Source organism: Tachypleus tridentatus, chromosome 8 (assembly GCF_004210375.1).
Source record: "Tachypleus tridentatus isolate NWPU-2018 chromosome 8, ASM421037v1, whole genome shotgun sequence".
Lineage (NCBI taxonomy): Eukaryota > Metazoa > Arthropoda > Merostomata > Xiphosura > Limulidae > Tachypleus > Tachypleus tridentatus.
Genome location: NC_134832.1, coordinates 124,127,119 through 124,151,752, shown reverse-complemented (window position 1 = coordinate 124,151,752; position 24,634 = coordinate 124,127,119). Strand labels below are relative to the sequence as shown.

Genomic DNA, 24,634 nt, shown 5'->3' with positions numbered 1-24,634 from the left:
ATTGAAATATTCTTAATAAGCAAACAGTAATATTGAGTATTTTCTTAAACTTACTTCAAATACAAAATATAGTTTTGAAGCATGAAAATGTAAGTTGTATGTATAACAGGATGTCCATAAATTATTCACCCAATTGTAAACCTTTATAAATGTTTATTATATGAGCTATCTTAAAACAGTTTGTGGCAATTAATAACATGACTCAAGAAATTTTTGTTTCAATTAAGTAAACTATCACAGTTCAGTCAATAATTCATCAAACCAAAATTCAGTAAACTTCCATGCATGCTCCAATGATAGCACACAGAACATCAAGGCAGTATATGATTTCATTCCAAACATTAAGAAGCATGTCTTGTGTGGAAATTCTGTAAAATAAAGAAAATAATTTCTTCAATTCTAATATTAATTGCCACAAACCATTTTGAGATAGTTCCTGCAACAAAGAATTTATAAAGGCCTATAATGGGGTGAATACTTTATGGTCACCCTGTACAACATTTTTGTCCTTTTACATTATTGTGCTAGACTGTCAAATATAAAAGACTGTTTAGTGTAGGTATTATTAATTTATTTACTTTGTGAATTGAATGAATATTTCATGATTGTTTAGTATTTTTCATAACAAGAGGGTTGAAAGCAATTATTTTAAAGGCAATATTTATTACAACTTTGGTTATATGACTTAGTAAAAATATTATGTTGTGTTTATAATTCATTGATGTCAAGGATAGAGATTTCTAGGAAACCTAATTGGTAGGCATATAAACAGCAGCAAGCAGATAAGAAAGAAGCAGATGAAAGAAAAGTCATGAAAAGAAGTCACAGAAAATGTAAATGCAAAGTTAATTTTCATGGGAGCATGAGGCCTAATGATTGATATGTTAGAATGAGATTAACAATTTCATAAGAGACAAGAAGAATAAGCTGTCTCGCCAAAGGGTGTTCTAAAATAATTGAATCAGCCTGAGTGAGCTCTGACAAAAGGCCAACACTTTTTGAAGTACAAGATACAACCATGGTAATTCAATGGTGATGCAAGTAAACTATGCATGGATATTCTGTAAACATAAAAACAAAAAATAGTTTGGCTTGTCAATTCCATTTTAAAGCAATTGAATAGACCCAAGTAAACACCTGACAAAAAGAAAAGAACTTTTTAGTGTTTACAACTTCCATAGCATAAAGAATTTTTGTACAGATGTTTAACTTGTTTCAAATATATATTTTTATTATTTTTGAAAACAAGTGGAGTATGTGCTGTTCACTCTTTTTAATTTATTGCCAACAAATCACAGACACCTGCTGTAGAAGAATCTCTAGCCCAACACACCCATATATTTACATTACTACATATCACTATAAAATGCAAATTTCTGACACTGTCTCTTTTATGTGGGAGTAGCAATAAATTCTTATAGTTTAGTCATGATCCACTGTTAAAAGATTTGTATCATCAATATGGAACATACATGTTTTTAAGAATGAAGTTAATGCTTATTCACCACAATGCATGTTTAAAGGTTACTGATTTCAAAGTTACTTATTGACTTGAAGAAGCTTGAAATATAGAAGGGGCAAAAACTGTGATACAGTATATCATTTTTTGTACCTACTTTATTTTACAGGATTAAAAAAAATTATATTATTTAGCTTGTATTCAGTTTTAGCATAAATATGTAGTTCAGACATTTATTGAGATTCCCTTGTTCTCTGTAATAGACTATGCCTATTCTACTCAAAATGATATTGCAGTAACATATGGCATCTTCCTTGCAAGGATTAGCAACTGTAATATCTTTTGCAGGCAAAAATGACAGTCTGTTCATTACAACTGACCAATTTTGTACAAGAACAAGTGTTGTGAAGTGATGCTGTCAACTGAACAAGAAAACCGAGTTCACATGTAGTTACAATAACTCATTGTGTGTACACTTTCCTGATTACTTCCACTTTCATTACAATATGTATAAACACTACTGACTAAAATTAAAGGATAATGATGTTTGTTTATGCTTCAGGAGACAAAACATCCAGGTTTGCATCCCAATTTGCAAATTAATCCCCACTGCAAATCACTTTCCTCTTTGCTTAGCATCATGTGCCAACCTTTCATTTATCTTGTATGTTATCTTTGAGACCTCCCACAACACAGTTAACGTGCCATAATGTTTCAGGTTGATACACCAAAGCTGATGTTTTACTTCTTAAAAAATTTTTCCAAATGACACATACAATATTTTCACATTTTGTCATGTGCATATAGCATAAACATATACTTTGTATCTGCACTAGTCATTCTTAATTTAGCAGCACAAGATTAGAGGGAAAGCAGCTAGTTATCATTACTACTGCTAACTCTTGGGCTATTCTTTTACCAACAAATAGTGGGATTGACTGTCACATTATAATGCCCCCATGACTGCAAGGGCAAACATTTTTGGTGTGACAGGGATTCAGACCCACAACCCTCAGATTATGAGTCTGATGCCCTAATCATCTGTCCATACCAGGCCCTAGACTTCAAATGTACACTACAAGCACTACACATTTAACATTGAGTTGGTTATGAACTTTCTCAATACAAGCACGGTCTCATGGACAAACTAGAAGAAAAGTTTTATTGTATATGCTTTAATGCTATAACTTTTAATACAGAATGCATCTTCATAAAATTTGGCAGACTTTTAGTAAACATTACAAGTCATTTGTATAAAAAAATCATTTTAATAAAGTACTTTTATTTAAGGTTTGTGTGTGAATATATCAAGTCCTTTTCTGACAGTACAACTCCAATGTGATTTTCATGTTATGACTGAAACTACCTTTTCTCATCTCAAAAATCTCAATGTCATTTACATAATCTCTAAAATCTAAATCATTTCAAATGCTTCTTAAAGTAAAACCTCATATGTTATCTGTTATTTTCTCCACCCTAGCTCTACATAAGGTTAGTCAATTTAGCCAAAAATCAAAACAAAGGAAGTTCACATAAATTTAGATTACCTTCTTTTCTTATAGTGACTTCAAAGTGTAACATGAAACCACATTGCTTTATCACAAGTAGTCTTACACATGTAACTGTATACATCTATTTATACTTAAATTTTATTGTTTTATTTCCCTTTAAGCTGTGTCTACTATTCATGCCATTACAAGTTGTCAATCACTTGGGAACATGTGGCTCACATTACACTATCAAATTACATTACCCATGAATTACTCAAAACTGTTTGCGAGCGTGTCTTGTGAAAATTTGAGCGTGTCTTGTGAAAAATCTTTATATTATTTTATTTTATCTGACCTAACTTTAAATACCCTAAGGAGTTTCCTATTTTTACATTTTAGTTACTTTTATGCTAATAAATAAAAATTATACATATAAAACAGGAGATAATGTACTTACCTAAGCCTTCTTTTTTGTTGTTGTCTGTTGATGAAACTTAACCCTACATTTTTTATACTCATGATAGCAATGCATCAAATATTTTTATTAAATAACATGATATATAAAAGAACATAGACTAATAACATCCACAAAGCAAACAATGTACCATAACTATCACAATTTTTTTTTTATTTGTAACTATGCACCAAGTGTTGTTACAAATTCATCCAAGCTAGTCAATATGTTTTCTGTGAGAATGAAGCTAGTATTCAAAGAGAATTTTTTTTTTTTCTGTACAGAAAACAAATTTATACAATAAGGCATTTGACAGATGAAACTTTGGCTTGGTTAAAAATGATGTAGTATTCAACATAATAGAGAAAAAATTTATCCTGAAACAGAAGATGTGTCAAGTAGAAATTGAAATGATAATATTATAATAAGTAACTTAAGTTAAATTTCATACTTCTTGGAAGGGTGAAAAATAATGTAGAGAAGAGGGGATTCTCAAAGAAAGACAAATTTCACATTTCTGATACCAGTGGAATTTCAAGATTTTTTATATGTTGATTTATGAAATTAAGAACTTAAAACTTATACAATTTTAAAATGTGAATTATTAGTTCTGATTTTATGCTGTAGTAATTGTGTAACATGAAAAAGTAGTAGTTTAATTACCTTAGTTACACTAAAAATATTATGACATACACAGTAAAGGGTGCCCATAGCAAGAGGGGTACTTACTGATGGAAAGTCATGAGACATATTCTTTTCCAAAAAGACAAGGAGATCACGTCATGAAGAGAATGATGAGGTCTCATTAAAAAAAACAATTTTAATTTGAAAAATGATTTGTAGCAACCTTGTTTAGTTGCAATAACTTCGAATGACTTCCTTCTCTGATTAATTGACTGTTGCATTATTATTTGTTTAGCATTTCTTGCAGTTTTGAAGTTTTACTTTATAAACCAGGAACTATTTTATTCATGGAATGTTATGTACAATACAATCAAATATTATGGTCAGAAGCTATCTCAAAGTGTTATTAGAATAAAAACAAAACATTTACTTCTTTTACGTTAGTGGATGTCTTTACAAAGAGTTAAGAAGGTTAGAGTTTGATTTAGTTGCCATAATGTGTTAAACTGATAATATTAAAAAGATGTTACACATATTTGTTAACTGCTAACCAAATAAACCAAACTATTATATCCCCTGTATTTGCTAATTTTAGGTCATCAGTTTTCTCAAAATTAGCATGCTTATTATAGAGGATCTACTTAGGGTTTATATGCCAATGATTCCTTATGTAATAGGTGTTATAAGAAATGACCCAAATTCTCCAAAGGACAAGTCTAGTTTTGATTGAATAAAAAAAATGTTTACTGTTGAGATAATGGTAGATCTGTCGATTCTTTTGCTGGTACTGACTTTTGCAAAGAGTGTACAAGTTGTTTGAAGCTAAAGTTTGCAGAGACATGATACTGCTACAGCAAACCACTGAAAAATTTTTCTGTATAAAGAATTTGGTATTTTAAAGCAAGAAAAACCACAAAAGTTCAGGCAACTATTTTTACTTTAGAACTACTGTCCACAAAGAGAATAACAAGCTAGCAGCATTTGCCATCTACATGAATACTCTTTAACTGGGATTATAATCCATTCACAACTGAAAGTGTGAAGTCTTAAGTAGTATACTGTGGTCTCGATCCTTGAACTTTCTGATACACAGCCCAATATTTTAAAAAACATGTACGTTAAAAATATGGTATGAGGGCATTTAATGTTAACAGTCTCCTTCATTTTCACCCGAAAGTGGTATTTCAAGTTGAAACTGTTATAATAGTGGCCAGTGTTCTTTTCCACAATTTAACTAAGGCATTCATTTTGACTTATCTTGTGTACCTGCGTACTTTGGCACGCTCGTGAAAGTAACTCATCACTGAATGTACACATTATATACAGGTGAAACTTGAAGTGGAAGTGGTATTTTATTCAGAATGTCTTAGATTTAATAATCAAAGAATGTGAAAAGCAAAATACAAACAAAATTTGTTTTAATATATAAAGCTGCTACAAAAGGTTCTGCTGAAAACGTTATTGGTGCAATATACATAAACCCTACTCTTAATAATACCTATAATTAAACTACAGATATTTATCACCGTAAACCTCGTGATTCACTGTATCGATGTTGGCCGGCTCAACGAGCACATGGTGACTCATGACTTGCCGTTCACGAAATTAGAAGCTGTGCCCCCAATGGCACTTTTGAAGGAGGAGCTCCCAGGTTGCTAGGCAACGTCTCACTACGAGACCTTGTCAAGAGAAACGCGCTTTGTGATTGATAGATGACGTATCGTGGAAAAAATACAATCCACGTGCGTTTGAAACGCACGTGGTTGCTTGAGATAGTCTGAGGCACATTATGGAATGTTGTAAAATTCGCCAATAGTATTTAGCAACAATACACGTTGATGATACTGTATACTCTACTGCACGATCTCAAACAGGTTGGCTTTCAAAAGCTTTAACGCGATATTAGTAAGCAATAATTTTCTACCAACGTAACAGCAATTAACAGTTACATATTTAGGCTAAAACTGTCAGGTCAATCATTTAGGCAAAGTTGTAATGCTTCAATCGTAAAAATGTACTTTTATATGAACCAGTCTTTCTTATCCTGGCACGAGAGAAAAATAATTAATTTTTTAGGTTTTAATTTCAATAAACCGGATCGATACGCACTAACCATATTAAACATTCAGCGTTCTTCTCTACTTGCTCCAGGGCGATTATTTTATCATAAACACTAAACCTTACTCTGTGTTTATTTATGCGTGTATATGTATTTGAATTTAACCCTAAAAAAAAAACTACAACTAATAACATTTACGAAAATGTTATACGACTCATGATGAGGTATGATGCGTAAGTATTAGACTCTGATTGGCTGACATCAGAAATTATCAGCATCACATTCGGAATCACAAGACGAGATGAAGTTTACAAAGTGTGAGTTAGAAATATGAAATGATTGGCTCGACAATCAGGTTTCACAATGAAACTATAAGGAGCTGTTTAAAGCAACTCAACTTAGGCATGTATGGGGCATGCCCTCCGAAAAATTAATATAACAACATAATATACGGTTGGTATACAAATCAAATATGTAAAAGTGGGGATGCTATAGCACCCCAGTTAAGACGCCTCTGAAACATGTGTGATAATGAATAATCACAAATATATTTTGTCCCGTACCATCAACTGAAAGACATTAAAATACATTTTGAGATTTCAACAAGTGCTTTAACCTCCTAGTTAAATAAAATGTGATGTTAACAGCCTTAGAAAACAAAACTTCCAAGGCCTAGTAACTGTAATTTTAAATGCTCATAATTTGATTTGAAAAGCTTGTATTTGTCCGCTGTTCTCGAATCCTTTGGCCAATATCAAACTGTGCAAGGTATGAGATTATGGTAGATATCTGTTAATAACAAAATAAACAATGTTTTATTTCAGCTGTGTATTCAACACTTCCGTCTACTGAAAAAGATAACCGACAAAAACATTCCAAGATCAATAACATTAAGCATGTGGAAAAGTTTTACGCTGTCTTAAAACTTCCAGAAATAATTATAACACATAATTTGAATTCACAAACTTAATAAAATTAAATAGAAACAGAGATTAATATTCATTATAAAAATCATAGTTAGTACGAAAAAACCTGTACCGTAGTATTTTCTATAAACCGAATGGAAAAGTTGGAATAATTAATAATTATTTATTTAAACGCTGTAATAACGTGCCCCTCAAGAAATAACTCGGCCCATATCTAGATGTATGTAAAACATGGACTTTCACCACAAGGAAAAACATCTGTAATCATGATGTTTCTGTTAGTTTGTTGTTGCTTTTACTAACATAAAAAACTACTTCTTTCGCGCAAAGTCACATAATGACTGCCTGCTAAAGTGAAAGAAGGCAGTAAGTAGCCAATAACACCTACCACAAACTCTTGGGTTAGTACAGCCCAGTGGTTTCCAAACTGACGACACCCTAACCTACTTACCTTGATTTTTCGCTACATTCCTGCTGTTACGTGCAATATATATTGTAGAGTTTTATTGTGTTTGTTTTTTTCGTTCGGTGAAACTCTCGCGACTCTCCTAGCAACTTGGCGCAATGATACACAAATTGTTTTGTTTGTTTGTTTTGGAATTTCGCACAAAGCTACTCGAGGGCTATCTGTGCTAGCCGTCCCTAATTTAGCAGTGTAAGACTAGAGGGAAGGCAGCTAGTCATCACAACCCACCGCCAACTCTTGGGCTACTCCTTTACTAACGAATAGTGGGATTGATCATAACATTATAACGCCCCCACGGCTGAAAGGGCGAGTATGTTTGGCGCGACTGGGATGCGAACCCGCGACCCTCGGATTTACACAAATTGGAAACCACTTATATAGTGGAATAACAAGATGTAACAATCACTCTTTAAACACACCTACAGGCCCGAAGTACAGAGCGCGATTTTGCGGCAGCGAAGTGCAAGCTATTGACCCTCGAAATTAAAGCTCGTAGTATTAAACATTAGCCCACGCATGACCTGCTATATATAAGACTAAAGCATGAAATTTAAGGTGTATACTGTGCAAGTAACATTTCAAGTCTTCAAACTTTGAGGTTTAGGACGCCAGTTGATTAAATTCTGTCCATGACAGTTTGCACACAACGTTTAAAGAAAATCTGAGCACAGAAAGATCTGTAAAATGTTTTTAAAATGGTTTGGTTTTGGACTTTGCGCAAAGCTACACGACGGCTATCTGCGCTAGACATCTCTAATTTAACAATGTAAGACTAGAAGGAAGACAACTAATCATCATCAGCCACCGCCAACTCTTGGGCTACTCTTTTACCAAGGAATAATGGGATTGAGCGTTACTTCATAACGCTCCCACGGCTGAAAGGAAGAGCATGTTTGGTGCGACGGGGGTTTTAAAATAAGCCGTGTAAGGCACGAGTATGTACACCTTATGTGAATATTTAACGCTAATCTTGTGCATCATAATGTTCGTAAATATAAAACTATTATAGCGTCGAAAATACAAAACAACGCTCTGTTCACATTTGTTCTTCTCATATTTGATGAATACAAGGAATCGTATATTACTTAACGTACGTACAAGCTTAAATGAAGGTAAATACAGAGTACTTAATCTAATATATAATGTGCGAATTCGCGAATATTATATAGCAGCGCCTCCAACGGCGTTTATTGATTCATGCGTCAGCTATTAGCATCTCCTACCGAATAGCACTAGGTTATGTAACATTAACTAGATGTAGACACATTAATTCACTAATGCCCTTTCTAGTATGCTTACGTGTATTAAGAGTAATCTTAAACAAACTGAATAGAATTTGTTCATTTGGTTAACTCTTAAGTTTGCTTTGAAAGCTTCATTCTAATGACATTGTATATAAATGTACAGTTATTGGATGCGTTATTTTTCGGTACTAAGCCTACAACAAACAGGTAAGAATTGGAATCAGCTTGTTTTGGCAATAACTCCTAAATTCAAAGCGTGTGTTCTCCATTGACCAACCTGCACTATTTTTATGATATACTTTATTCGAAGATTTTACTTGTAATGTGAAATGAGATCCGTTTCATAATAAATCACAGTAAACATTATGCCAACGTACATGGCTGACAGTTACAGGGTGTTTTTTTCTATTGCGCGGATGATCACAGGTTGTGCGTCTGTGAGAAATACTTGTATAGTTGAAAATTCACCTATATAAGTAGGATGAAGTGGATAAATATTAAAAACAAAAATATTTAAGGATATAAAATTCCATTTCAGAGTTGATAGGTAAATTATTTACTATAACATACTTCATTTTCTGTATCATTTGTTACTAGGCCTATATATATGTATATATGAAGTGCAAATAGGCTTAACGTATTAAAAATAAATAATCGAAATATAATTGTGCAGTTGAAAAAAGTTTCAGGAAAAGCTTTGAATAGTTAAGCAAGTAATTCAATATTTTAAAATTATGTACTTGTTGTCAAGTTAAGGGAAAACGAAAGTGTATATATATATATATTTTACCTAAATAATTACCCAATTATTTTAGGAAAGAAATGACGGTGAAAAACAAACTTTTTTTTTTAAGCTGGTCAAAGAATAGAACCATATAACAACCTTTTTACGTTCATTTGTACTTTCCCTACTAATTTGTATTGCTTAACACTGTTTATTTTGAATCATTCCACACTTCTAATGTACTTTTGGATTACTTCATTTATGAAAGAATGAATTATAGGAAAATTATCCTATGATATTGATTTAGACATGACTAAAAACAAAACGTGGGAAGGTCAAAGTATTGTAATGCTGATTTTACAAAAAAAAACAAAAAACAGTTTTTACACCCATCGATTCTTTTTCTCCCACATGGAGTTGGATATACTTTTTTTTCTAAATCTGGACATTTTATTTCAACAGTCGTCACACGGTAAGTGTGGCTTTGTGGTTGGCCTACTGAAGTCAGACTCCGAGAGTCATTCGCCTTCCATCATTTTAAACTTACATTCCGCACATTAAGGGCATGGGTGCGTTATAAGTGTAACGGTCAAACCCCACTGTTCGATTAGATTAGTCCAAGATTTGACGGGGCTTTTACAGACTAGCTGCCTCCCCTCTAACATATTACTTCACAATTAGGGACGTCTTGCATAAATAGCACACGTGTAGCTTTATCTGAATGTCCGAAACAAACATCTACAGTCGTCTTTATGTATAACTAATGCTAAAAAACTAAGTTCCATGATCAATAAATAAAGTCGTATGACGATCCGAAATATTTTATTACGCTCTTTCTTAACGTTCAAGCAATAAATGTCGACCTGATCTGTTTTATCACAAACTTAGGATTGTCAATTAGAAGATAATCAAGGAGATTCAAAATACAATTGTTCCTTCTTTAACTACATTCTCTTAATGGAACAATTTTACTTCAAAGCCTTCACTTCTTGTTCTATCATTTACATGTCACCTAACTTTGATATTAAACAAAATCAATACAAAGGCTAAGCATTCATTTCGGTGTATTTCATTATCATTAATTAAAATATATTAATTATAAGCCATGAAACTGTAAACACATTTCATTATAAAGCTTACTGTATACCTAAGTACACATATCAAACTAGTAATTATATCATAAGTATGTATTTCCAGCTATTATTATTACACCATAAGTACGTATTTACAACTCGCGTTACATTACACGTACATTTCCAATTTGTATTACACCGTATATAAAAGATATTTATTTACAACTAGTATTACACCACAAGTGCATATTTTCAACTAATATATTACAAGGAATAATATTTCATTAGAGGATGGCAATATTCTGATAGCTAAAGCCTTAAGAGCTTTAGCTTAAAAATTGTCCAGTTTTGAAAAAGTACACTAGATACAAATGTTAACTTGTGCAGGACAATAACATGTTGAAGAAGCAAAGAGAGGGCTCTTATATACAGAATAGATAAACTACAACAAGCTAAGTCATAAAATACAAGTACAAAATTTGTGATAATACTAATGAACGGGTGTCCAACATGAGATTTTAAACATTCTGGTAACTATGTTTATTATGAAATTATAGCGAGTTATTAAAATTACTAATTATTAATATCCACTTAATAATAAAACATGGTCAGGATGAAGGCTGTTAGAGTGAAGGAACGCTATTAAAAATTAGTAAAACAGAAAATTTTCATCTAGTAAAAGTCTGTTCCTATTGAATTTACGTATGAATATCATGGTGTACCGTTGCGTAGAACTTTTAAGGGTCTGAGTCAATTAGAGTCAAAACGTTAGAAAAAAAAAGGTGTTTACATACTTTAAAAAAAAAAGAATTGTTATTAGGAGCAGAAGAAACGGTACAAATCTTCGGGGCATTTAATAAAACTTACTCGAATACTTATACCGTAAGGGTATTTCTAGCAGAAAAAATCTAAAACAGTTAGGTCTGCTAATAGAATGTCGACATAATGGACCAAAATTAGACACTTCTTTAATTGTGAAGAAACTATGGAATATATTGTGAAATGAAGTTCTAGCATACAGGAATTTTACGACTGTTTAGGAATGAACGTTGGAACACCTCTGTTCGCAGCAGTTCCATTGTACCGGATTCATGAATAGGCTACTTAAATGCAGAGGAAAGACGTCAGCTTTCATGATGGTTGAAGCGTCGACCCCAGGGAGGCAAGATGAATTTTACTATTAATAGATGTAGATTTGAAGTCGGCAGCAATCGGGAGAATGTTTTGAATATGGCTGTTTTACCTCAACTGTAAAAAGCAGGGTGGAGTTAACATCATTGTTAAGACCTTTAAGAAGAAGAATATGTCATTCTACTGTACATCTGTGAACATTGATATATTGAAGGAAAGCTATCATACCCCTGGTAGTAGCAAGGTCTCACACCACTGCGATTTCTTCTTGTGAGGTACTTTGAATGGCAATGCCTTTTACTAAAGTCTGCTATTGTAATTACTGACGTAGCTCCTGAAACCATACGCGTAGGTATTGATAGTTCTGGCTGCAAGTGATAGGTTTTGATGCCACTAAATGAGAGCACCTCCCCCTAACTGTTATAACGTAAAGTGGTCAGTTATATTTCATCAAATCGTTAGAAATGTAATAGTGGGAGTTTCATTTTTAAAATGTCCAAATCGAGAGATCAGAAACTTGCCTAAATTCTCACAGTGGAAACACATTAAAAACAACACGGTCACCTTGAATGTTACACAAAAATAACCTTTGTCGATTAACACAAATGAACACCCTGAGGCACTCAAACGTTATTACATTCAATGAGAAATCTGCGTCGTTTGGTGAGCCTTAACACACCAACTCACTAAAATCAGGTGTGTTTTACGCATCCGCTCGCCTACAAATACATGCTCTTAGAACACTGATTGTCTCGAAGCATTGTTCAAGAAAACCGTCTTTGACAGGCCTAGAAAGATACTTAAGTCACGGGGCTAGTTCTATGTGCAGGATGGACAAAGAATTCGAACTTCTCAAATGCTGTCGTCGTTACACGGCAAGCAGTATAGGGCGTGCATTATCGTGTTGGTGGGCGCTTTTGTTTGTTTTTGAAATTCGCGCAAAGCTATTTAACTATCTCCGTTGACCATCCCTAATCTTGAAGTGATAGGCTACAAGGAAAGCAGCCAGTCATCACCACCTGCCGCTAACTCTTGGGCTACTCTTTTACCAACGAAAAGTGGGATTGAATGTCACATTACAATGCTGCCATGGCTGAAAGGTTCTTTGTCAGTAGTCAGATTGCGAGCCCTAACTACTAGCCCTTTGTCGGACGCACAGATGGCAGACATTTTATTACTTGATGTTGCTTGAAATCAGTGCTATCGTAAGTAATTTTGCAGTTGTGTTTAACAGCGCCTATCATAAAAGTGTAACATGACTGACGCCAACAAAAACATAAATTCCCGTTTCTCTCAAAACTTTTCGTACCGAACAGTTAGCGAAGAAAGTGCTGCTCCCTTTTCGTAAACACTCGGTGATACTTACAACGTTCGAGAACAAAAAGTATAATATAAGCGGTATAATTCGAATAACACAACACGTAATCATTCTGTATTATTTTTATGTTTGGGATATCACAATACAAAATAATTCAAATAATTTAATATTCCACAGAATACCAATAGAGGGCGTATAAATAAATGTTACTTTAAACAAATTACGTTTTTAAAAACAATTCGAAAAATATATTTACAAAATTAACACTTTGAAGTGAAAGTAATTATATACTAACTAATAGTTACTTTTGGTTATAACTTTTCTATACTTTGAAATAAAACGCACAGTTTCTTGAAATCTGGGACGATTTCATTAAATCTAAAAATGGAGTCAAACGTTCGTCAGTGTCGAAGAAGCTTCTCTACATTTTAGATTTCTATATTTGTATTTCTCTCTCTCTCTATATATATATATATATATATATTATATTATTACAACAGATAAGTCCATTCCTTACTAACATAGGCCTAATTCATAAGGTTTACATTATTCTTTATAATAGTGAACCTTGTTTTCTAATTTTTTAGGTTAAAGTTAACATAAATATTTATCTCGGCAGTTTTTGTCACATAACTTTTTTAAGACTGACAAATATGAATATGAAAAATAATTATTATTACAACTGTGAAAAATTTATCATGTTCGAAATGCGGCAATGCAATAGAACGAATTCTAGTCCATAAATAAGTATTATACTCACATACATACATACATATACGAGCGTGTGACGTTTACATTATTACTTTATATAATTTTTTCCGTGCGTCAACAGTCGTCAAAACCATATTTTCTGTTTTACCTCTCTCAATGAACCCTGCTACCTTATGTACATCTTACTAAAACTTCTTATCCATACTAATACGTAAATAACATTTTTCTTCGTAAAACTTGAATTAATACATTAGTTGTCGATATACACTGTAAAAGTTAAAACAATGCTATTTCATTGAACCCAATGAAACTGACACAGATAATGCTTTCCTAAACCTAAACCTCAAACTTCTAGCATCAGTGAAACTGAGATTTGTGAATTTTAACCTTACACGAAAGGTAAAAATAAAGGGGGGCTATAAATAATACAAAAGCTAAATAATTAAGCCTACTAACTAAGAAAAAAACCAGAGCTAGCAAGTTCTTTAGTCCAGTAGTCCTCATAACACATGAGAAAGTGCCAAGAAATTCGCATACGTTCAACCTTGAAATATATATGTACATAAATAACGCGGTTTCCAAAGGTTCACGTTTAAAAACCAATCAGTGAAACGTGTTAGGCTGACTTATTTGCAAATGTAACTTCATGTTGCTCTGATCTGAAAGTTACTTTGCGATATACGTTTTTAAAAACCATTTTACATCGTCCCTCTTGACAAATAAACCACTCAGTTCGCCTTTTGACATATAGAATTGCCCTTGAACAGACGCAGCAGTGCTGCCACCTAGTGGACCTAACTTAATAGTAATTTATCTATACAAAAGCCTATTTGGCATTTATCGAGTCATTCATTACTTGCAACTGTACACTGTTCTTAAATTGAGTGAAATCATTTATTTTTCAACTGCTGAAAGAATGCCAGGCTTTTCGGTGCATGCTTCTGTGTTACTTTGCCAAGTCCCAAATAACAACACTGGGCTAAACTCAACTGTATTATTCACTTGTACTCAAAAATCGCCAACGAGATTGAGCTCACGATGACCAGAAACCCACATGAAGTATGAATATATTCTCAAGACGGCTGATATGGGTATCAAAACTTTACTGAAAACGATGTTAACCTTCCGGTTAATCTGAAGATGACCTAATAAAGTCTAAACGTTGTTCTATAATTATTGTAATTAAAGTTTTAATACCCATACCAGCCGTCTTGAGAATACATGGATTGAGCTAAGTTTAATTTCGTTTTTTAAGCAGTTACTAAACAAATACATAAAGCTCTATGCAAAATCAAATTGTTTAATTTTATTACCGGATCAACAACAACTAACTGAACTTTTCTTAACCAGCCACATAACATATCTTATTCAAACTAAGTTAAAGAGCGAATCTGATTGGGCCGTGAACACACTTTATCTTCCCTCCTCTATTATTCACCGACATGCGTTCGAAGATTTAACCATGAAGTTTTCAATTCTCCCAGGCTTACCTGTGAAGACCAAAGACTGGCAGTTATAATGACGTCATGTTAAACTGCACAGATGATCAACTTATGAAGGAAATCTACACTTACTTTGTAACAATTAATAAGATGTGCAAAATAATCAACACAGAAGTGTCATTTCAAATGACATCGCTTAAGCTTTATAAGTTTATTCATTGCACTCTTTGCATGCGATAAGTTGTTAATATTAACTTCTTCATAAAAGCTACCAATAAAGGTTATAATGAAAATATACTCGTTTATGAGTATTGCTAATGAAATACTGGTCTTACGTTCTTATTTATAAAAAAAATGAGAATGCAATTGTTTTCATCAGTCGAATATTCTTGCTGTTAGCTACATTTTCGACCATAATTCCAATATTATTTTATGAAGGTTAGCTGGCTTAGGGGATTTAGGATAGAATTATATGCAAATTTCACCATCGAAAAGTGATCTTTATATCAAAATATGATAATAAAAAAATAAACTAATAGAACTAATTAGACATGTTTAAAATCCTTGAAAGAAAGGATAAAACATGTCATTTCTATAAATGTAGCTTTGTTTCTCCAACAAACGTATGCACGATTAATTTGCGCTTAGCAATAATCATGGCTTGATACTGTTTGTTTCCTTAACATCATTAATGTTATTTTCAATGAAATATCAAACTGAATCTTTAAACACGAAAACACGAAACCCTTTAAGTTCATTTGCTCATTCTGTACGATTATGCACGAAAACCAAACTTAATCGAAGAGTAATCGATAGATTTTTGCTCTCAACAACTGACGAAACCCAAACCAAAAGGCATTACTAAAATGACAAAAAGTTTACTTTAAGGGTAATATAATGTTTTGAATACAAGTATTCTATCAGTGAAATAGCGTCACGTGATACGGGTTAAGATGCCAATCCACAGTGACTCGCCTTCAAAACATTCTGACATCAAAAAGGGAACAACCTCATGTGCAGCCCCCCCTCTTCCTCTTTTTCTCAAGGTCTTCTCACAACCACAGACCAACTGCCCTTCCCCCATACAGCCTACACTTTGAGACGGGCACAAAAAGCACAGTTTCCTCACACGCTGCATAGAAAGGAGGGATTTAAAGTGGCTAGGCTTCCAGACGACTAGAGGCCTTACTTTGAGCCACGTGAAGTACATTTTTGGCACGACATTCTGAACATCGGGTTGATAAAAGCAAAACTCGTGAAGGCACGAAATGGTTTGTTGTAACAAGTAACATTCTCTAATCCATCGTATTTTATTTACAAGACAACGATTAGATCAGTTGTTTATGCAATATTTGTAACATCACACTGAGACTGATATATATATATTTTTAAACAAATCATTCTTTAGTCATTAGTCTTATCGTACCATAAGACATTATTTTCCCAAAGTCAAAAATCTGTTACATACTCGTTTCGCTTCAAAAACAAAAACATTTAACACTACAAAATATCAATTATTATTATTATTACGGGAGAGCTATAGACTACAGTTTAACAGCGGTTTTATTGTGAAGTCACACTACGAAGTAGTGACTGGAATGTTGTATGCTGAAGAAACTACACATCAAGGTTACTTATTTCACTCAACGTTTCGTTTCTACGACTTCTTCACGAGCGACCTACTACTTATACGGCTACTCTCACAATGCGTAGCACACTATACACTCGAAATTTATTCTACAGTCGCACGGAACAAGATAAAATAGACATTATTGTTTACATTATAACAAATTAAGCATATACAGCAGTATCATTGTTTAAACATACGAATGTAAGTGTGCAGCCTAAAAATGGGAAAATCATTTGAGTATTGGTGTGAAAATATACACATATATGCAGGTCAGAGAACAAACAAATATGGATATTTAAATTAATAAAAATAATATGAAAAGTCAACACAGGAAAACAGACATTTTGATTATACATTGCTTCTTTCCTGGCTACGTTTCTTTTCTCGAGTTATTTTTTCTTCTCATATATAATCTTTTTTTTTTTTTTTTACGCTAGTATTCGAATAATTTTCATCATAATTCCAGGCCGCATACCAACATTTGCGTCATTAGACACTGATGCTACTATATGTTTTTGTTTTAATGTAAACAATATTATCCACGTGACAGTGTTCCATACATTCCATTGGTCTACAGAACAAATTTTAAGTGTATAGCGAGTTTCGTAAAGTGAGGCTAGCAGTGTAAGTAGTAGGTCGCTCCGAAAGAAGTTAAAGAAAACGTTGAGTGAAATGAATATAACCTTGTTCTGGAGTTTATGGTTGTTTTTTCATCGTGCAAAAAAAAGCGGTTTTACCAAGTTGTCTGCGTGTATTATCAAGTTCCTTAAATTACCTCCAAGATCGACAACACTCTCACAACTCTGGGGTAAAACTTCCCTAAAATCAGGATAAGAAGCTCAATTTCAGTGTATAAACATGAGCAATCTTCATCGAAATCATTCTGTAATTTTAAAAACTTCTTTTAAACTGATCGTTTAGAAATAATGTGATTAAAGTAATAGCACATCAAACATTGCATGATGGACTGATGGTTGCAAAGTAACTATTTCAAGGTTATCTGCCTTGAAGAAATGCAAAAAGTTCTTTACAAGCCACTAAATATGCATTATAAAAATATTTAGAATCAAGTATTAAAGTTATATGTTGACTTACATCCTGATAAGAACTTTTCAGACATTAAAGATTTTTAATGTTAACAATAAAACTTCTGAAAAAAAATTAATATAGAAACAAAATAGCTATCACGAGTGCAACAATTTGGTGAGAATTTTTGTCAGTAATGAGACAGTCAGTTAGTGAACGAAATGTAAAAAATAAAAACATGAACAAGTTATTTGACACAGACCTTCCCTGTCTTACTAATTATAAAATGTTTTCTCAAATGAGAAGTATGTGTTAAGTAATTTATATGACATCTTTGCACTATAGTTAGAATCTATCTATCAATGTGAAATCTTCCAATTACATGCAACTAACAAGAGTTAATTTAAACGTCAACTTAAAACTACCTACAGTTCATATGGAACTATAATTAAGAAATACATACAAGAACTTAATGAATGATGTACAGATCATTTTATGTTAAAATATTTAGTAATGGTTGGAAAATAATATGAAATACTAATGTATTTTACATTTGGGTACAAAACAAAGACAAGCATAAAATGAAAGTACTTGTATAGAATAAAAATGTAATACACATGTTTACAATTAATATATGGAACACTTTGACTTATAGACTAAACAAGGCCTTAATGTTGCTGATGAAAAAGCCCCTTTGACCAGTTTTCTATGACAGAGAGAGATATGTATGTACACATACAGACATACACAGTTAAACCAATAACAACTGACATGCAAATGAACCCTAAGGTCCAGATGAGAAACTATACCTGTATGATCTAAAACATACTTTACTTTTCCTAAAACACTGCAGCCACTAAAACTGCAGGTCACAACTTTAAGATATAATGCTCATCTACTGAATATTTTGTCTTCAGATATGGTAGAAGCTGTAAATAACTGAGAGAGCTTAATGTGTAACTAAATGAGTGGTTTAAAGATAATAATTGGATCTGAAAAAGAATTTCTTTATGTGGTTTATGTTGGAAGAGAAAAAAGAATATCTGAGAATGGTCAAATGACTTCTAGTTATCCCTTAAAAGTGAAAAGAAATAAATATTTATGATACTGTTCCAAATTTATACCATTAACTTTGGTTTAGATGTTTTACACTAAGCTCTCCTCTTATTCTGTTTACTAAAACATTTCATAAAAAAGATGGAAATAACAGAATTTGTAATGTGAAACTGGATAAGACTGGCAAAAGAAAAAAATCCACTTTAATAATTAAAAGTTGTATTAAATATTACTCCATTGTACCAATTAATGTAGCTGTAATGAAGTATATAGAAATGTATAAAATGTTGCTCAATCACAAAAAAACTGTTGTGAGATATCAAATCAAGTTACAACAAAAATTTCTATCATATCTCTCAAATCTCACCAAAAAAAATTAAACCCAAGTTTCTGGTCTAAGCAAACTTGTATCATCTAATTAGAGCAGAAAATTGTGTTAACAATTTAAATAACAATTGTTTGTAAAAATAAAATATTAAGCAAGAATATGTTGTCACTGTCAAAATCAAACTGCAGCTAATACACAATGTCTTCACAGTTATAAAAGTGATTTCATTATTTTTAAAAAACATTATCTTTATAGAACTATTACTTTCAAGGCAGGTCTTACAATACACTGATTCTTGCATTAAAAATGTTCACCTTAAATGTTTCAAGTCTCAACATGTTCTCCTTTCTCTCTCTCCCACTCTTTCTGTTGTACTGAATGCAGAAGTTCTATATACCATGAGTGTGCGACTACCAATAGAATGATGGATTACTCTTGAAAACCCACAAAGTAGTATAATAGACTATTTAAAAATTTAGACAAGTCATCAGAAACTATGATGTTTCAGTTATATTATTCATGGAAGTTGAGGTATAAGTGGTAAAATTTAAACAACTTCAAAAACTGTGTCAGCCTTTGACAAAAGTTATCGGTAAACTTGTAAACATCTGTAGTTCAAGAAAGAAATGTACAATAAGTGATAATATTAATTTAGACAACTCAGCAAAACAGAAATGTAATATCTCAAATACATTTGGGTAGAATAATAGATGGGAGGAACTATTCACTTTTCAGACTATTGAGTAGCAAGAGAGTATATCTGTGATACTGGCATGCAACCAAATGTTTATAAGAATGTTGGAGCTACTACTTAATTATAGCTTGTACTGAACAGATAAAGCTTAAAACCTGACTGGTCATGATAATGTGATTACAATGTTCAAGCCTGTAGTAATATGTCTGAATATACATCCTCAGGCAAGTAATTATTCATAAAACTGGTGAAGTAGCCTAATATACTTTAATAACTAATGATGAACTTGCACAAGAAATAAAAGCAAGGCATATCTCATCTGATAACCCTTTTCATTAACAGACATACTTCTAAATTTTTAATATAGAACAATATAGTTATAATAAATACAACAATTTGGCCAGTAATGGGAACACATCAGTTAGTATACAAAATGTATAAAAATAAAAGCATGAAACACAATATTTCACAAATTCCTAACATTATTTTCTTAATATTAAAAACATAATATATATATATTACTGAGTCAATATTTGAAACTCAGATACATTCAGTTTCATTTTATATATGTATATAACACAATTGATGAATTCCCAGAAAAACAATGACAAATTACTCTCTCTCAAAACATATAGTTTTGTTTACAAAGATTGATTAGTAGAATTGCATTGTTAAACAGACTTAAAACATGTAAAAGAAAACTTGGTTCTTGTTCAACCGATTTAATTAAACTTAATGTTATGACATCAAGCTATTCTAGTGAGAACTAATTACTTTGCTGCAAGTTTAACAGTGACATTTCAAAAACACTTAAGCTAATTTCCAATGTAGTCACTAGAAAATATTTATACCTGTAAGAACAAATGTATCACACAAACAATAAACTTAACTTGAATCTCATTTCCATCGTTCTGTTTTTTAAACAGAGAACACTTTAACTTAGTTTGCATGTATGTCATTTACAGTTAATGACATATTTTCAATTTTTCATGTATATTTCAAGTCTATAATAAGAATTAAAATATCTCAAAATAAACAGAGCATAATTATTTGCTCTTCTTATAATCTTACTAATTTTAGAAGTAATAATGGCAAAAATAATAGTAATAATAATATGGGTAATTTTTTTTCATTGTTTAAATATACTTACTATTTATGATATAACTTAGAAACAATTCAGTATCTAACAAACTTACTTTCCAAGCAACATTATAGATCACATGTTTAGTAACTGAGAATCCATTTCAAAATATTCACTGTATAAATCTTGAACTATGTTTGAGAGTGAAATTTAGAATTCTATGCAAGTTATTAACTAGCATGTGTGTTACACCTGTAAGATTATTTCAGAATCAAAAAGATTTTTTACAATTGTTTCTTTTCACAATCACTCCCATGTACCTATTAGAATTTTAGTTATATTTTGCATTATTAACAATTTTCTAATGTATTACATCAACTAAAATACTAGAAAAGGAAACATCTTATAAATAACTATTCACTTCCTTCATAGTTTTATCAAGATCACATTGCCAGTTATCCGTTATCCTTTTCATATGTATACAAGGATTCATTCAGTGAGAAAAGTTAAAATGATGTATTTCCTTGTCCAACAAATTCAAAATCTACTTTAAGAAAAACAAACTAATAATATATCTACAAACTTTACTTAAGAATGGGAATCAAATATATGTAATAAACAGAACTCAAATACTGGAAAGCAATACATACAGGAAACAAACAGATCGCTCACCACTCATGAAAAACAAGCAATCAAAACATAAGATATAACCCATTACATCTACATTCATACTAACTGATTATATTTCACAATCAGACAAACAATCCCACAGATTCATAACTTGAAAAATTATGTCTGTACATTTGCCTCTAATTTTCCACTGTATTCATCAATCTAAAGAAAAAAAAAGGAGACTCAATATAATTGTTTTTCTCAAAAGACTAACAGTTTTGAAAGAACCCAAATTAAAAGTAAATATCATTTGGTTATTTAATCTTTAACTATTTGAATACCTAAATATCTTGGCCCAGGTCTTTAACCAAAATAGTAGACATGTTTTAGCTTAGTTTTATGACAATGTGTATTTTAAGCAAGGTTCACTATATGAGTTAACTCTCTAACATACTCTGTATAGTTAACTTCTTAAACATATAGTAAAAATTGAAACATTTTAAAGGCATGCTTTTATACTGCCTGTGACTGTCTTTTATGTACAAGTCTTTGAAAATATTATAATTTCATTAAATGTATACAAATTATTAATGTTCAAAGTATAATGTGATGTAAGCTACAGTTCAACAATCAATTTTCAATCACAAATAAAATAAAAATATCAACAAGGGATATGTTTATAAAACAATCTAGCATACAAGTTGCTCTTGAGCCCTGCATCTCAACAATGAAATATATTTCCCAGCAGAAAATAAAGAAGCATGTATATGAACTTACTAATATAAAAAGAAACTATCTTATTTACCACTTCAAGTCAATATATCAGTTTGTGGTTACAACTCAGTACAACTGCAAAATGATCATTAAATATTAATGTGATCAATTCTTACATGTCATGTGATAAATGCCAAGTTATATATTTATGTAATTTTGAATTATTTCTGGGGGTATGTACTGCATAAACTACACCAAAAAAATGGATGGTTCTATTTTGTCTCTACAAATTTGACAAACAAACCCTATTTACAGACTGTCTTTATTATTTTAGAAAAACGTAATGCAAACACTTCCTAAACTAATTTTTTAACTAAATTACAAGAAGAAAATATTAATTAGAAAAGTAACACCAATAACAATAATTAATGTGGCACATAAATCTTGTAACTCTCTCTCACTAATCCATAAAGTATTAAAATTTAAATATCTCAGTGACCTGCCTAGTCTACTGTTATCTGTTAAAAATTTTACTTATCAAATTAGTTCTTTGAACAAAAATCAAATTCAGCTAATCTCACATGTAATAATCCCATATACCATAATTTAGTAGAAAAACATATATGTGCATGTGTATTTACCACTCAAAAGCCCAATAATTACATTTTAAGTGTATGTTTCAGTTTCAACATACAGTTTTTTATTTACTTAAATTCAACCATAGTGAGAAAGGGCCTAATTATGTCTTAGAAGTTTTTTTAAGTGATATATAAATTAACTGAATATCTAAGTATTTCAGCTGTGATATATGCCTACAAAAAAAACAATGCATAACAATTTTAATATTTAAGTAGCTGTGTGTAGTTTCATAACATAATAAACAGAGTAAAACAGGTCAGGCAAAACTATACACCACTGTCACTGATAGTGGCCTAGATACACGCTCTTAGTAACTCGGAACATATTACATACATTTATGTGCAAGTTATTATGTCAGTTTTTAACTAACACTTACAACTGTTAGCCTGGCAGTAACGCTATCACTCTCACAAGTCACACATAAGTATCTGACGAGTACAAAAAAGTACTACATTATATATAATTAACTCTGTATTATCGTACCAGAATTTGATTTTTGTAGTTCTCAAACTCCTTACTGAAGAAAAATAATTTACAGAAACATAAAAGTTTCAAGCGGAATAAAAACCACTTAAATACGAATTCTTCAGACTGAATTACTAAGAAGCTGGTGACAACTACAGGACATCCATCCCCCAGGGTCAAGCGTAACATATTGCGGCGACCGCCGTAGCGTGGAGCCTGCGCCCGCGGCAAATACGTCCAGCTAAGCAGCTGCCTCGCCCTAGATTAATGGCTCAGTGCCTCTTTGTTTCCTATACCTTAGTTACTTGGATTAATTCTTACACTTACCAACTTGCAAGACATTTTCCACACAGCCACTTTCATATAAACGTAAACCACGATAAAAAGGCAATTTCTGAAGGTCAGTACAACCACTGTTTTCACTTGAAAGCGAAGAATACATACAAATATCCTTTTCGTTTCGTGGGAAAGACCAATAAATTATCCGCCTCTGTACAGGCTCAGGTATGCGATTATATCTCTCTTCAATTCTCTGAAACGGGATATGTAACGCCACTACTTTTGCACTAATATCAAGTAAACTGTCCGGGCACCTTGAAATAACTGATTTTGAGTCGTTGTTTAACAAAATATCGTTGTTTTGCATGGAATTACTGCCTACTCGGAAACAACAGAACCTCCTCGCCGTCGCCATCTTGAAACATCTGATACAACCTTTATTATACGCATGCGCATTACTTTTATAATATGCTATCCATACTGAGGGCCCACGTTACTTAGTGTGAAGATCTTCTATGAACGGATGTTTAATACCAAACGTCATAAATCTCAAAACTTTCACCTGTTCGTAAACAAAAGTAATATCAACAAGCATGTCTTTGACATTGCAGATTCTAATTCAAGTTGATGGATTATATATAGTTATTAATTTTAATTACTCCTGATAGATTATAAGTTTCAAATTTTATTCTATATTTTAGTCAATATATATTTCAACATGATTTATTCAACGAACAGTTAAGCATTTTAAAATTTTCAAATAGAAAAATTTAAACTATCGTAACTCCTGAGCATAATCTTTGTCAAACATCAGTCTCCCTCCACCTTCTTCCCTCAGTAGCACAGCGACATGCCTGCAGACTTAAAACGCTAGAAACTAGGCTTCGCTACCGCAGTGGGCAGAGAAAAGATAGCCCATTATGTAGCCTTGTGCTAAGCTTCAAGGAAACAAACATCAGAGATGTTGGTGCTAGCAGGTTACTGTTATA

The 24,634-nt window shown here is 32.1% G+C and overlaps 1 protein-coding gene across 2 annotated transcripts in view; it reads right to left on the bottom strand.

The window, feature by feature from the left end:
* Positions 1-24,085, bottom strand: part of LOC143223401 (zinc finger SWIM domain-containing protein 5-like) — a 61,410-nt gene extending 37,325 nt beyond the window's left edge. For both annotated transcript variants that reach the window (XM_076451345.1, XM_076451346.1), the window contains exon 1: positions 23,694-24,085. In XM_076451345.1, coding sequence (XP_076307460.1) covers positions 23,694-24,060 — 367 coding nt within the window. In that variant the 5' untranslated portion in view covers positions 24,061-24,085. The remainder of the gene's footprint in view (positions 1-23,693) is intronic.
* Between the last annotated feature and the right edge of the window lie 549 nt (positions 24,086-24,634).